At 39.4% G+C, this 16,526-nt stretch overlaps 1 protein-coding gene across 2 annotated transcripts; it reads right to left on the bottom strand.

Annotated features, from left to right (window-relative positions):
* Positions 1-1,098: 1,098 nt before the first annotated feature.
* LOC140234130 (GDP-fucose protein O-fucosyltransferase 1-like) lies at positions 1,099-10,077 on the bottom strand. 2 transcript variants are annotated; one of them, XM_072314203.1, is made up of 8 exons: positions 9,815-10,077; positions 7,876-8,039; positions 6,140-6,316; positions 5,256-5,380; positions 4,136-4,328; positions 3,171-3,302; positions 2,563-2,661; positions 1,099-1,760 (listed from the first exon to the last, which is right to left on the bottom strand). In XM_072314203.1, exons 1-8 carry the CDS (start codon positions 9,954-9,956, stop codon positions 1,566-1,568), a joined length of 1,227 nt encoding a protein of 408 aa, XP_072170304.1. In that variant the 5' UTR covers positions 9,957-10,077; the 3' UTR covers positions 1,099-1,565. The 2 variants fall into 2 exon arrangements, with proteins under 2 accessions (XP_072170304.1, XP_072170305.1); XM_072314204.1 differs by lacking the exon at positions 7,876-8,039 and adding an exon at positions 6,986-7,110.
* Between the last annotated feature and the right edge of the window lie 6,449 nt (positions 10,078-16,526).

The following is a 16,526-nucleotide window of genomic DNA, read 5'->3' as shown; positions in this document are numbered from 1 at the left end:
TCACGCTAATTTTATTTTTCTTGAGCAATGCAAGACATAACTCAGTTTGCGTAATTTGGGAATTATATGCTTTTCTGCGATATAACTTCCACTAATATTCTAAAAACACAAATATGACCCATTTTATTTCAGTTACGCAATGCTTGGTCATAAAAGCAAACAAAATCACCGACTTCAGCAAAATATCATAGTGATAAGGACTGGTGCACAATCAGTTTTCGTTATGTTAACAAATAACAAAACTTCAAAATTTTTGTAAACACAATCATGTTGTATAGACTAATGACCCTCTTAAATCAGGCGATTGTCATTTCACAGATTCTATAGCATTTTAAGGCTAAAATAAAGTGTTTATCTAATACCATCATTCTGACTTTCTTTTCCCAAGCTCAAGAAAATCTATTGCAAGAAAAGTTTGTTCCACCCTTTTCCTTTAGTTCAGACTCACTTAAGGATGACCTAGATACAGATTTAGCGCAAAACGAAGCAAGTGTTCATTTCAAAAAGAACAAAAAACAAAAGAGTCTAACCCTTTCCGTGCTTTGAGTGCAGATTGGCACAGAAAACCCCATAGCACTGTACACACTGTTTAAAGTCTCCGGCACATGAAGGGTTAAACCAGCAAAACCGAGAAGCCACATTTATGTGGTTTGGTCCCTCTTCGTATAAAGTTTACTCTTCATTTTGAGTGATTTCCTAAGAGAGAGTAAAACCAAATCTTTTTCATTCTAGCCTTTTCTTGTTCAGACATAATATCATTGGTTTCGGTTGCAGCGCTTTCAAAAGCCATTTAGTTTCGTAAATAATTCTGGAACTTTTGGCAACACATTTTTTTTTTAAAGTTCCTGGTTCTTTTTCGAGTGAGGAAATGTTGAAGATTTCAGTCGAGGTTCAAGTGGATTTATTGAATACGTCAGTGCCATAAAATTTTCACAAACATGAGAAATGCAGTACAATCTAGAGGTGCCAATAAGTCAATTCGAAGTTCCAATTTGAGCAGAAAAAAAAAGTCATTTGTTACTACAGACATTTTGGTTTTTAAATTCACTGAGATTAGCATTTATGATGTAAATGATTTTTCATGTACAAAAATAATCCTTCCAAATGGTGCTTGCTAGCACATCCGCCTGCCTCTCTGACTGTTTGGTATTTTGGCAATGTAGAAAAAGTTTGTTAGTTCTACTCTTCAATGCAAATACTGATTCAAATGGACGCTTTCCAAGTGTTAATTGGCGGACCATTTTAGTCACTTGGTCTATCAATATACTCAAGTTCATTCTTTGTTCGAACATAATTGACGAATTCCATACATTGTCACGTCGGGCAAGCTTATGCATTATGTAACTTTAAACACGAGTGAAGTGCCTGACTAATTGAGAAAAAAAAAAATGAAAGGACACTGTGCCTTGCACATATGCACATGAGCTATAACTCCGAATTGGCGTGTAAATACTGACTAAATGGTTTTGATTTAATGGTTAACAGGAGCAAAATATCCCCATTTTGCAGGATTTGATGGGCTATCACGAAAGACAATCAACATCGGCATCTTTTCAAAGACCGGCTCAGAACTCGTCGTGCACTGTGTATTTGTTTCTCTTGCTCATACCAAGGTACGACGTGCCGAGCCCCGCCTCGTCTCTATGGCGACGCACGAAGGCGGTAAAGGCGCTGACACAGTTTCCGAGAAAGTGGTCGGCCTCGCCCAGCACATACATGTCACTTTGAGGCTTTTCCGGGTCAAGGGTCACCACTCTTAACTAGAGAGAGAGAGAGAGAGAGAGAGAGAGAGAGAGAGAGAAAAGAAGAAGAAGAAGAAGAAGAAGAATGTGATGGATATGCAGAGTTGTATGGATTTGAGGTAAGATTAACGTCCTACGAAAATCACGGCATGAACACTAAGACAGTTACTTGACTTCGATATTACATATCGATACAGTGCTAATTCGTTTTATTATTGTTTCACATTAGGAGGGAACAAAGCGACGACGATGTCGTGCATTAGGTATGACTGCCACTAATAGTAATATTACACAATTACGACACTTGAGCAACAAAAGTAAGCAAATAAACGCTTGAGAAATAAAGTGTCATTATGGTACTACCCAGCGATGGTAAAGAATGTGGAAAAGGAATATAATTCTCTGGTAGTGCTTTTGTTACCAATGTGATAACGCTAGGACGCAATTTGATTATAAGGTAGCTTTTCAATTAAAACTATTCATGTCAAAATATCGCGTATCTTAACAAACCATGGCAAGCTTATGGGGTAGGCCTACTTGCCCAATTTCTTCAACATCGCAATTCAATTACTGGACACATTTACAACAAAGCTGATATAATTATTGCTCAGAGCGGATTAAAAATAGAACTAGAAAACAAAAGAAAATGGCAACATTGACGGGGATAGTGATAGTGATATCAAACGATATGAACAAAAGAAGTTGTGAGATCATTTTGTACAAGAAGTATTCAGGGACTACTTTCCCACCTACATATTGTAGACTTGAGGGACAGACACTTGTCATTAAAAAATAAGACAAGGCATTTTATCCCACTTACGTCTGGAAACTCCTGCTGCAAATCGTCTTGCATCGAAACGTGATCGGTTGCGATGAATATCGTTTTGATGTCGGGTTCTTTCTCTAAAAGAGCTTGAACCTGCGTTTAAAATGGAACATAAGGACAACAAGAAAAAGAAATAAGGAAGACAGCATTCAAACACGAGTGTTTATAAGTTTAGTTTCGTATGATGTATAAGTAATGTGGCAAACAAGAACGAAGACAATGGAATCCGCCGTCGGTTCAGATGTTTCATCAAGAAATTTTACGAAATAAAAACACGATATAGTGTCCGGACGTAACTTCCTTTTTTACTCTTAAAAACGATTGGGGACACTACTTTAAGAAAATTTAGGTATACATTCACATGCCTAAAACATATCGTGTACTTTTTCAAAAATGTTTTGATATAATTTTCCTTGCTCATAATATCATTATGTCATAACTTTGGTATTTCAGTAACTGTTTTAGGTACAGCTCTCCTTCAGGAGAAGCATTGATTTGTGATTGGTCGATTCTTTATTTATCTTTTTTTTTTGTTTCCACCCAGAACGTTTCCGTATTGGACGGATTAGTGCAGTGGGCGTGTCCTGCGTGAGAAACCTCACCTCTTCGATAACCAGCTCCTCCGACTGCATGCAGAGCTGCCTGTACACGTTGGTCTTGGAATGCAGCCCCAGGCACTGGTGGGAAGACAGGAGGCGTTGCATCGAGCCGTCGGCAAGGTCACAGGTGCGCGCCTGCGTGCGTAGATATAGCGGAAGGGCGTGACGATAAGGGAATCAGGGCGGGGCATTGGACACCATTATAACGCTGCTAGTAGATGATCATGAACTTTATTCTGATCAAATCACACTGACATTACATGGCTATCTAGAGCATCGCGAAATAAAAGACCCTCACGATATGCATGCCCTGGTTACTTAGAATGACGCAAACACTTGAAGATTGCCTCAAAGACGTTTGCTCTCAAAGTACGACGGGATTTGTACATGGTGTCTTTAATTATACGAAGCTAATAAATACTGGATGACCATGACTGCAAAGGAAATACAGTGGCAATCCCATGTGTGTGACAGAGAGATTTTTTTTTTAAATTTTTTTTTTTTTATGAATGATACAGATGAAATCATTCCTCGTTTGAAACAGTGTGTCCTCTACAATCAAAATGACATTTACAAAATTTGGTCTTCTGCAATATCCTAACCCCTGTCCAAAACAGTCAATAATGCGGCGTGTAGGTCTGCTTGTTAATCTATTAGTACAGCTGACTGGGAACGGACAATATCGAACCGAAGTTGCTACGAGCTTGACAGTGTTTGCGTTTAATAGCAACCTTCCAACAGACAGCCAATGGTTGCAGTTATACTGTGAATTGCAAGTTGCAATAATTGTAAGTTATAGTAAATGCAAATGTTATGCAACGACTTGGATAGTCACGAATGATTTGTTGTTGTGGTTGCTTCCACAGTTATCGCAATTATTGCAACTTTATATAAGTCGCAAACCTCTTTTTGGAATGGACCCCCATAGGACCCGGACCAATAGGCCTTCCCGAGTTCTGGAAGCTTACCCAGTCCGCCCCGTTGCGGAGGTGCAACCCGACGTAGGGCCTCTGGATGTTCTCCTCGATGTACTTGTCGCCCTCGGCGATGATGTCGGCTGACCACTGCAGGAAGCCGTGAAGGAAGTTCTTGTCCGGCTGCAACGGGCTGGTGGTCGGGGCGTTCATGAAGGCAAGTACGGGATGTTCGGAAGGCGGGAACCTGAATTCAAGCACACAATCATTCACCATTGATAACGTATTTCAGCATTATTATACCGATGTTTTGCCTGGAAAACGTGGTGGCGCATTTTCATTGTGCTTCGTAAATGATCGGAATCATAAAAGGGAAAAGCAAGCTTCAGATCTGCGACGCGAACGCTAGGACGACGCTAATTAGTCAACAAGTGGTGTTCTAAACATTGTGCGTGACAGCCGTTTCCATTGTCCGACCTGGTGAGAGGAAGCGTCGTCTTAGCGTTCGCGTGGCAGATCAAAAACTCGCTATCATGGAATTGAAATCAACAATTTATAAAGGTTAATATGCTGGATGTAACCTGAAAATCTATATCGAGTTGCAGTATAGTTAATCTGCGATTGTTAGATCAACTACTGTGTGTCTTGTATGCAAATTATGTGTAAGGCTGACAAGACTTCATCTACATTGAACAAGGGGTTAAGAATTTCGACATCCAATACACAATAGCTTCGAAAACAAAAGGAAAGAAATCACACTATATGCATCATTACTTATCTTTCGAACCCCTCCTTTCCAAAAGAAAAAAGGAAGATAAAGAGTTAACACTAATATACAGTAGACCTACTTTCAGATAGCAGATTAAACTTTGTGACGTCACTGCTGTAAATTATGGATAAATGCTTCATTGGCAACAATGCATTACTTCGAATAAGGGCAAACTATAACGTTGTCTCTTGTACACAGACAAACAGATACACAATAGTTATACATAGATACACACAAAGGCCTACCGACAAAATAAAAAAATACAATCAAATCGTATGAAACACATATTATTACGCCAGTGGTATATACTACTTTTTTCATTAATTTCAAATCAATAGTTGGTTCAGCCCAAGCACACTCATTCAAAGTCTGGTCAAAGTAAGTCCTATTGCCATGGAAACTTACGTGTCGCCCCACATCACCCTCCAAGGTTCGTAGTCCACGTTGTAATGAAGGTCGCCTGACCAGATCTCAGACTTGACGAATTCGATGTTTTGCGCAGCCCAAAAAGTTCCGAACGGATTTCCGGTCTAAAAGAAAGAGAGATGAGGAAATAACGGCGAACACGTGATCAATTTCAAATATTCTCTGAGTTTTAAACTAAGGTACCAGTATGAGCATCTTATGTCCCCAATAAGTTTCGGCGGATATAGCGGATTTTGCTTTCATCATCGCAGCGAACTTCCGAGGTTCCAGGTTCAAGGTTTCCTCTAATGTCCCGAGATTTGACGTCAACAACTTTAACACTTCACCAATTACTATTGGTTGTGCCATATAGCGATTATTCGACGTCAACACTCCACTCAACTCGATGCTTGCCATCACGACACTCTACCAACAAAGCATTTGTATGAAACAAAAGTTAGCCTGGTTTATATATTTCACTTGGTCGACCGCGCACTGATATAAAGCTCATTAATGCCATCGGACAAGTCAAGTGATAATGTCAAAACCATTTTTCACCTCCACTATTACCACTTCCATAACCAGCACTAGCTCTGTTGCTGCCACCGCCACCACTATCATTCGTCTACCAAACATAACCACCTCCCATTTCCAACCTATACCACTATATCAGAACCAGAACACCTTTAACAACCATCAACACCACCACCATGCACCTCAATCCATGATCACTACAGTTTCTACCACTGCTGCAACACCATGGCAAACCACCACCATAACCACCACCACCGATATCACCACCACTACCACCATCACTTCCATCATCACCACGACCACCACTAACACCATCACCACTGCGAACCCTCCTCTGCCATTTTCCTCACCCTTGGGCAGATTCCGCCGTTGCCCTCGGCGGCCTTGTTGGAGCAGTAGGCGACCCGCTGGTCGAGCGGCCAGTGCGTGGGGGCCAACTCGTACATGAAGTCCTCGAAGGTGACGATGTGCTGGTGGTACTCGCGGAGCTTCTCGATGTCGAAGTAATCCTTCACCGGTATATAAAGCTACGATGTCGGAAAGAGTATAAGGGGAAACACATGATTTCAACATGTATTTTTACCAAAGAAAATTTCTTCTTTAGATACTGCTGATATTCTCTTATCTTATCATAACAACTAGATCTACGATAGATAATGTTACAAATAATACAACCTGACAAGAACTTTTCCCTTCACAGTATTAATGCTCGCCAAATTGACTGACGTAAATTACTTTTATGCCATTCACAATGATATCTATGTTATTAAACGTTTTTCATTACTTCAAGTCTGCTGAATCTACTACAGTATGTCATATTAAATGATTATTATTTCCAACTGAACAGAATTTGTAAAAAAAAAAGAAGAAAAAAACAAAGAAAAAACAAAGAAAAAACAAACAAACAAACAAACAAAACAAACCCCCAAACAGACCGCATAGTAATAGAGGACGTATTTCAATTTAAAATACAAATCCATATTTTCTCTGGATCCAATCGAAGTGAGTATTAAACTCCTACCCTATAACACAAACCATGGACCCTACCACAAACTGATTGCAAAGGAAAACAAAGCATAAAGGAAATTAATATCCTCTTGTCTAAAAGTTATGTGTGCAATAGCAGGTGTTCTCTTAGATTCCACCTTTAAACTAAAGGCTTCAGATCTTATATACTTGTCTCTACTATATCTTACGTTATCTTTCGTTCTGCCGACCACGTGTTGGTAGTCAATGAAGGGAGGGAGGACGAGCACGCGATCGAGAGTCTTAGCGAAAAACATCGAGCCTAGCAGCAGATCCACTTGGTTACTGAATCGGCCTGCAGGTGGGGAGAAAGATCCAACTTTTGGAAGATTATTCATAATATATCCCCAGCACTGAGCAAAACTTCTTGTTCAACGCAAAAAGGAAGTAAGTTCTGAAGATGATAGGGAATGTTTTTGATTGCAGACGTGCATTATTTGTTGTATACATATTGTTTGAAAAAGGACGCTCTGATGACGTGAGGTTTAAAATACGGTTGAACAAGGAGCTAGGGAATAGTGAATAAAGGGTAAGGACTCAAACAATACATTGCAATCACTTTTAATGGCTGTATCCTCACTCCCTTCACCACTGACTACCAACACAATGGAGAATTGTAGTGACATTCAGCGCCGGTTTCATTGCCTTTGTATAAATCCAAAGAAGTTTACTTTTCTGCATTGCATACTCCTTATAGGCAACACGGAGCTATGCGACCATTGAAAAAGAACAAACAAACAAACAAACAAACTTGATTTCGAAACGACCTGAAACTTAACTTCTTATCAAAACCAGATCGTCAAATGTCAAATTTTTAAGGAATATCGAATCCTCACTGATGCGATATTGTTGACCTTATCTAGAAAAGTTTTGAAAGAAAGTTTGTCCCTCAAATACATTTGTTTTGCGATGAGATGAAATTATGAACAGATGAAAAAACGAACAAGTCTTTTCAACATTCACTTTTGTGGTGGTGGTTTACTAAATAAGGCAATGCAAAGGCCGAATGTCGCTACTTGTTGCGCTATATTTTCTTTAGACAAAACGTCGCCATGGTTACATTTCCCTGTTTCGTTCCGGACGAAACCTGCAGTCCGAATTGGTGCTTGTGCGTCTTGCGTCCACATGGGTAGTTGATGAATGGCGGCAAAATTAACACTCGGTCGATACTTTTAGCAAAATACAAAGTACCCAAAAGCTGCTCCACTTGACCGGAAAACTGACCTGTTCAGAAGAATGGAAGGCACTACTGTATATCAGGAGTACTATGAAGGTGAAAGTGTGCTCTACGTTGTACTGTACATCGCGAAGGATTTTCACGTATTCTTCACTTTTGCGTAGATGCAAATTATGTTTAAAACGTAGAAACCAAGATAAGGTGTAATGCGTCATTATTTTAAGCACCGACTTTTAGAATGATATAAAATGATCCTGTATCAAAGTTCTCCCGTTCGATTTATGTCAAAACTTATACTAACTATAAAAAGGCTCATTGGATGAATTGCTTCTTCATTAAGAATCACTTGTCAGTCTTTATTCATTTGGAAATTTGTAGGAATTTTAAACTCATTAAAAACAAACAAGCAAACAAAACGCACACACAAACACACATACTAACACATTCCACATCGCTTTCTTCATTAGGTAAAACAATGCTGTGCCTTTTCTTTGTTTCTTGTCTCCAGTTAATTGCCATAATAGCCACGCATCGTTATTAGTATCATTATCATTGATATTATTAATACAATCATTATTATCATCGTATTACTACCAGTACCACTGCAGTTTTTGTGGTGTTTGTTGTAGTCATAATTCTAATATAATGATTACTACTGTATTGTCTTTAAGTGAAATCTTATTCTTCGACAAAATAATAGTTACAATTCTTTCCGATCAGTGTTGTTATAATTAGGAAATATGCTTGTAAGCTGTCATATGTATAGTTATAGACAGTGCAAACATTCAAACACACACTAACACTTGCTCACAAACATCCACAAGTATCGAACAATGGCATCGCAGAATATTTCAGTCAACATAAAGCAACTCATTCGATTGATTTCTAACGCTCACCGAATCAACCAATTCATAATTTTGATAAGATAAAAGACATCACAGCATTAAGTCATTATGAATATATTTCTACGACATCTATATGATATCGTTAAAGATGATTAAAAAGCTGAAATATTATGATACAATCCATATGGAATATCAATGTATGGGGAGATCCTGTATGATCGACTAATTTCGTAAGTCATGCGTGTGTCATATCCGCGTCTGTACACAAATGACTGAACACGCTTTATTATTCTCAGATGTCATTAGCAGAGCGAGGCGGTTGTCTGTGGTAACCGTACACTGCACCTGCAGCAGTAATAATTCACGATTATGCTGTTTAGCAATGTGTGCGATATGCCTACAGCAGACAGCACGTTTTGTCGATCTAGAACGGTGTTAATTACCAGCGGATTGGGGATAAAATGTACTTATATAGCAGAAAGGAAGTCAGACATCCTAGATTCCTATAATATTCTTCAACACGTAAACAAATCCCAGCTGATTTTGCATGCCGTCAAGATAAGTCTGAAGTAAAACGTTAACGTTGGTAGTAAACTTCATATCTGGATCAGGTCAATGAACTGTCTTAGAACATCATATCATAAACATTATTATGGCCTACCAATGGAAATTAAAAGTGGTTGCCATATCAAATAGGCTATAGAATTTGACAAACGAGATAAAATTGAAAGATCTTAGACGCAATGTTTAGGGCTTCTAATTAGTGTGTGGATCATCAATGCGTCCTAGAGATACATGTAAATTTATCCCTGACAGCCTGTCGTGATACAGGGAAGCAAGAAAGGGATTTATGAAAGAAAGATATTATTCAGAGGGGTGAAGGTTCGGTGCAAGTTTCTTCACTTTGTCTCCCTCTACAAATTTGTTAACAAACTTGCACCTGAAAGGGATTTACATTTGCAAGCCCTGACACTTACCGGAACATGGGCAGTAGAGGATGTAACCCCGCGGGTCCCACTCAAGCTCTGTCCCGACATTCCGGGCCAGGACCAACCGAAAGAGGACTGTCACTGCCAGCAGGACGCTGGCGATGATGGAGCTTCGATCCAGCACCTTCATGGTTGGATATGTGGCACACACCCACGGAACGATCACGTCCAACAGTCAACGCTTCTCGCGGTGCCAAACTGAAATGGGAGACCTACCCTGTTTGTAGGATGAATGTACCGTGTACAGGTCTTGACCGATAAAAATACAACACCGATACTGTTTAACACGAATACGCAAACCAGAGAAAGGTGTGTTCTTGATTGTGACTCAGATAGTCCACGTTGCACAAGGGAGAAAAGGTGCCTGGCATGTGGTCGAATGAATAGAATCCCTCTCCCCCGGTTCTATTCACGGGTTGTGAAAGGAGGTTTATTAGCATAACAAAGCGCTGTCTATGTAAGGAATATATTCTACATTCATCACCCAGCCATTGCATATTTGCTCGTGCGGAACTAGGCTTTTGTGAATTTCCACTCCCTAAATTCCCTACAAAATACTACAGGGAGAGTCAAGTGCATTGGCGCTTTGACAAGGTTAATACCAAAGAATCAAAACTTCCGTCTTATCTAACGGAAATTTACCTAACCGTTAAAGGAAAGAAAGAGAGAGAGAGCTAGATACACGTGTCATTATTTGTAATGGCCACGTCACTCCAGGTAACACACTGAGAGAAATTATTCAATTTTGGTCAATGTAATGCAAATCACACAGGCATAAAACCTCCTCCTCTTCTGTTCCCTTCCTCTCCCCTTCCTTTTCAGTCTCGTTCCTTTTGTCTCCTTCGTTTTTCTCCCCTCTTAAGTTCTTTCTGTTCTTCTTTTCCTTTTGTTTTCTTCATTTTTTTTCCAACCAAACACACTTTTCTTTTTGTTTTCTTTCGTTACTCTTGTTCTGTTTCTTATGTGTTGTTTCTATCATATTCTATATTTCCAGGCTTTAGGAAGTTGTCATATTGTGAACGTCTTGTGCAACTTGTTCTTACTCACTGGCTCAGGAGAGGTGATATCTTTGAGGGGTTGTGTGAATATTTGACTGGAATGTATGATATACTCATTTGTGATTTTTTTTTTTTTTTACTAAGCTCACAGGAAGTCCAGAGGACATCGTATGAATCAGGATTAACAGTATTCTCGGCTTGACGTGTTTCTCCCGTCTTGTTCCGTCCTGTCTTTGTAAACAAATATGTTCACAAGAATCCTTTGAGGGGGTCACAATTTACAAGCATGCCTTTCAGTGGACCTCTCAATTCTTTTTTTTTTTCTCCAAACATCACTTTGTATTTTGCCGGTATGCATGTGTAATTTTTTTAATTTGTTAACCATTATCTATCATGTAAAGTAGAATTCATGCCCATGTTATATCTTCTGATTCATTTTGTGTTATGTCTGCTAAAAAAATAGAATAAAGAATGAAATAAAATAAAATGAAATGAAAAGTCGCTGGATGAAGGCTTTCTTCCCAGAGACTGGAAACTAGGTAACATAACTCCTATACATAAAAAAAGGAAGTAAAAAGTGTGTTGAGAATTATGGAAAGGTGATGGAGAGTTTAGTCCGAGATGCGGTCATGCAGCATCTTTTGAAACATAACTTGCTCTCAGACTGTCAACATGGATTCACTCCAAAACGGTCCTTTATGACTCAGCCCCTTTGTGCAATGGAGGAAATAACTCAGAAACTTGATACTGGGTATCCCATTGATATAGTATATCTAAGATTTTTGTAAAGCGTTTGACTCTGTTCCTCATGAAAGGCTTATGAAAAAAAAAAGATATCTTATGGCATTGATGGAAAACTATACTCATGGATGAAAGCATTCACAACTGGAAGGGAACAAAGAGTCGTGATAAATGGTGAAAGTTTAGACTGGAGTCAAGTTAGCAGTGGAATTCCGCAAGGAAGTGTACTCGGACCGGTCATTTTTGTTATTTTTATAAATTATTTGCCAAATATAATGAATAACTCAGTTTTTATGTTTGCCGACGATATGATACCAAAATCATCGGTGATGTCAGTACAGCTGCAAAAGAGGAAACGCTTCAAACTGACTTAAATCATGCTGATGAATGGAGTAAAAGATGACAACTTGATTTCAACGTCAGTAAATGTAAGATTCTTCATACTGGAAAAAAAAAATAACCCAAGGGAAAACTACAGAATGAATGATGTAGAGTTGGAAGCAACCAAGCAGGAAAAGGACCTTGGCGTTATAATAGATGAAGAACTAAATTTCCATAATAATAATAATTAGGTCTTATTTACCTAGGGTAGCCTCTTCAGTGTTGCCACTGTTCTACCAGAGGGCCCTGCTATTATTATTACCCTAGCATTGCCAGGTACCCATTTATACCTGGGTCGAGAGGGACATAGTGGGTAAAAACATCTTGTCCAAGGACGTAAGCACTGGGCGGGATTCGAACTCGGGTCCTCCGATCGGGAGTCGGGAGTCAACATGTCTCAGCAGCTGTCCAGAAGGCAAATCAAACACTCGAGATTATACACAGGACCTTCTCACAAATGACGACGGAAATACTTCCCATTTTGTTTGTATGACTGGTTCGACCTCATTTGGAGTATGGCAACGTTTTATGGCATTTGAGATATAAAATGGACTCTGACAAAGTTGAAAGAGTGCAGAGAAGAGCCACTCGTATGGTTCCTGAACTCAAATGTTTGTCATAAATATGAACAACGCCTAGAAAAACTCAACCTGCACTCATTATACTACAGGAGACAAAGAGGTGATATGATTACTGTTTATAAGTTGCTCAATGGAAAGTTAGGGATTTCTGGTGACATGTTCTTCGAACGCGGCCATTCACTCATCAACAAGAGGTCATAAATTGAAACTCTTCACCAAATGCTCAAGATTAGAACTGCGAAGTACATTTTTCAGCCAGAGAGTAGTTGCCGACTGGAACAGATTGCCTCCTAGTGTTGTTGAAGCTTCCTCGATTAATAGTTTTAAAGATTTATTGGATAGACATTGGAGCGGGGGAAAATTCAAAACCTCTGCTCCTCAACGCACATAAAGCAACAAACTTGAAGATAATTCTATTATGTTGAGACCGGAATACTACAGGACCAATCCTCTACTTTCGTATTAGATGCGATGTGATGTGATGTGATGTGATGTGATGTGATGTGATGTGATGTGATGTGATGTGATGTGATGTGATGTGATGTGATGTGATGTGATGTGATGTGATGTGATGTGATGTGATGTGATGTGATGTGATGTGATGTGATGTGATGTGATGTGATGTGATGTGATGTGATGTGATGTGATGTGATGTGATGTGATGTGATGTGATGTGATGTGATGTGATGTGATTGTTAGGAAATACTTTTCCAGCAATAGAGTTGTCGATTTGTGGAATAGTCTCCCTGCAATATGTCATCTCAGCAACCTCTGTAAATGGTTTAGAATATACATTAGACAAATACTACATAAAAAAACCACATGATATCATCTACTTATAGTATATAGGCTGATTCTTGAACACCTCTGCCCTTTCCAACACACTAAACTTGACAAGTCCTCGGATCGAACTTTGATTGATAAACACGCATTGTCCTACATCATTGTTGGACTAAAGTAAAGTAAATAAGTAAAGTATTGTATATCTAGATTGTATTTTATATGTGTAATACCCCTGTATGTTTATTATGGCTTCGTGTCTATATTATGCGAGTCTCATCTGCGCATGCGCTCCATCCAAGTTTGACAGCTGATTGTAATGACAGGAGTGGGTATATTCCAAAGGTACATACATTTTGATTCAGGGTTGTTATATCTTTGTGTTCTTAAATATTTTAAAATTTCCTCATTCATCACGGCTGTGTCGTATTCGCGGTGTGTGAGCTTGTCAGCGTGATGGTGACCAAAGTAGTTCACCAATATTAACATTCTTTTGCATGCCCGTATAGGATTTTCGGGGGGGGGGGGGGCAAATTCGGAAATATTAGACATTAAAGTAACTTGTGAGGGGGTGAAGCGACCGAGAGGGGTATAGGGTCTCAAAGTTGGCGTGGTCGTATGCAGGATTTTGTTTTTGTTTGTGTGTGTTTTTAATACTTGCGATAGAAGAGGGGGAGAATTTGGAAAGGATCCGATACTTCGTCCCCTTTCTCAGCTTACGCAGTAGGATTCAACGATCTGGTGCACACTTTGGGTGTTTTGGCCAATTTTCCATGCAAAAGTAAGACGATACGTTGGTTATTCATTTGAGTTGCAAAAAAAAAAAAAACAGAAAAAAGCAAAGTAAACTTGATTCATTTCTTGTTGCGTGATTTTAAAAATAACATCTTATAATAAATCTATACAGAATATGTATTTTTAATGTGCGTGTTTTGTTTAAGCGGATCCTGCTTGCCAGTGATGGGTAAAGTGATCGGGATGTAAGCCTACCATTATCCCGGCCCCCTTGAAAAACGTTTCGCGGTCCCTGTACAAAATCTACCTCAGTTCAGTGTTAATTCAGTATGTACATGTATTTATCTATTGTTCTTGAGGGGACTGCAAATCAGAAGTCCCATCTATTTTCAGCAACTTTGTTTCGGTAAGTCACAGCATGATATTTCCGTCCATATTATTTTTACAACAAATTGTCTTGATATTTTAACCGACACTGGAATATTAAATTTTAGTTGGAAATGAAATAAATGACATGAAATGAAATGAAATGAAATGACATGCAATAGTTAAACATGGAACGAAAAGATCGTTGGGTCTCTGAAGTGAATTTCTACTTGATGAAACGACAGGTTGAAACACTATGTATAAACTACCGTTTTTTTCCCTCTACTTACTCTACTTACTCACAATGAAACAAACAAACAAACAAAATCTATAAATTTGAAAAATCTTCTCATCTCGGCGTATTAATTCTCCCCTCCCCCCCCCCCCCTCCCCTCCCCTTCCCTTGTTTTGATCGATTATGGTTTATGACGTGACGTGAATCGATCGTTATAAAGTGCCGGTATATCGAGGAGTGGACAGCTAGCGCGCGACACATTGCAAATCTTCACACCGGGAGTGTGAAAACGGGACGAATTTCACCAATTTGTACCCATCCGAGGTTAAGTGCAGACCGGTAAGTCATCTTTTTAAGTATTCCATAGCGTTGATGTCATCCATTACCACAGTATTCGGCCAGATCTTGTCAGAAAGACCACTCTTTTTTTGTTGTACGCTGTTTTAGAAAGTCTGAAAAAGTCATTCATAACCCTCAGTTTACTCACTGTATACATGCGTATGCACAGGTATATACCATTGCATTGACTAATAATAATTGTATTGTACTACAGGGGTGGTTTTTACCGGTACCCACGTTTTATAATATACTACTACCCTTGGTTGATCGTTGTCCTCGCTTGCCCTCTGGCGCTGGCGTGTGGTAGAACTCGTGTGCAGTGGTACGCCTCACTCGTGCTCGTGTTGCACAGTACCGCCGGTATGCTACTTGCGTAATGTTTGTGCGATACATTTCGCTTGTTTGCAAGGTATGCTTGGGTGACCCGCACCTCGTCATAGTTAATTTTTGTTCATATTTGAATCACATTTCGTCACTGAAATTCTATGAAATCCCCTTCACATACAGGAAAAATGCTGAAAATTCCAATGGAATCACACGTTCACTGATCGATATCGAAAATTTGCAGCTATCGTCGCCAAACGCGAACGATGCGGAATAGTTGTGCGCTAAGGAAGGGGCCCCTCAACTCGTCACCAGCGTTCCCATAGACATCCACACGTGTAAAAGATGCGTGCGGGGACAGTGGTGATCACACGGTGATAGCATTCTAACATGTATTCCGATTAAAATTTCAGATTTTCGCGGAAAACTGTTCGGTTTTCACCACAATTTGCTTGGTTGTGGTGGCCCTGCCAAGTTTCAAGCGTACTGAACACAGTCCCGGTCATAAATTTTTGTTTAGTGTGCTTAAAACAATTTTAAGCGGGGTGACGGTATTCGGGCCCCTGACGAGGTGCGGGCACCTCACTATACCATTGAAGGCACAATCAACACAAATGCTTAAATATAAGTTTAGAGATAATTGACTAAATATTAGATAATTGTCACTGCAGAATTTACACTTGGGCTCTTGGCTGTTATTTTAATTACTGTAAACTTAAGTCTCTATGATTCACCTTGTCTTGACCTTGACTCATTCTGTTTTGTTTTGTTTTTGTTTTTCAAAGACTTGAAATCAGATTCGTGTAGGTTCTATGTATCAAACCACAGCTCAATGTCTGGGACTGTTTTCTTGCATGGTTATGCTGACTGTTGTTGACTTGTCTTGAGTTCATTTTTATTTTGAAACAAAAATCAGTGCTGATGCGTAATAGTCTTTACTGCACGTATTGTTGGACTGTAATTTAGTCAATTATAGGTGTGAGGTTTAGACCTAATGCAAGCTGCCCATAATTCATCCACAAGCCGTCCAAAATTTGACCACGTGCTACATGTAGAAACAATATGCTTTTGCACGCGGTTGAACCTTGGCACAGGAGGTCGAATCTTGGTGCCGGTGCCAATTATACAATTTAAGAACAACTAGAACAATAGGTCTAGAGCCTTCTTCTCTAGACCCATATTATTACAGCCCAGTCACTGTAAGTAACGACAGCTGTATT

Source organism: Diadema setosum, chromosome 10 (genome assembly GCF_964275005.1).
Source record: "Diadema setosum chromosome 10, eeDiaSeto1, whole genome shotgun sequence".
Lineage (NCBI taxonomy): Eukaryota > Metazoa > Echinodermata > Echinoidea > Diadematoida > Diadematidae > Diadema > Diadema setosum.
The sequence above is the reverse complement of the archived record's forward strand: the minus strand, read 5'-3'. Positions and strand labels throughout refer to the sequence as shown.

Bases quoted from the DNA above. Each gene is read 5' to 3' on its own strand.
- LOC140234130 (XM_072314203.1), bottom strand. From the start codon at position 9,956: ATGAAGGTGCTGGATCGAAGCTCCATCATCGCCAGCGTCCTGCTGGCA. The intron at 6,317-7,875 runs GTAACCATGGCG...CCGACATCGTAG, and splicing joins CCGGAACGAAACAGGGAAAT to CTTTATATACCGGTGAAGGA. The intron at 1,761-2,562 runs GTAAGTGGGATA...CTCTCTCTCTAG, and splicing joins TGCAGCAGGAGTTTCCAGAC to TTAAGAGTGGTGACCCTTGA.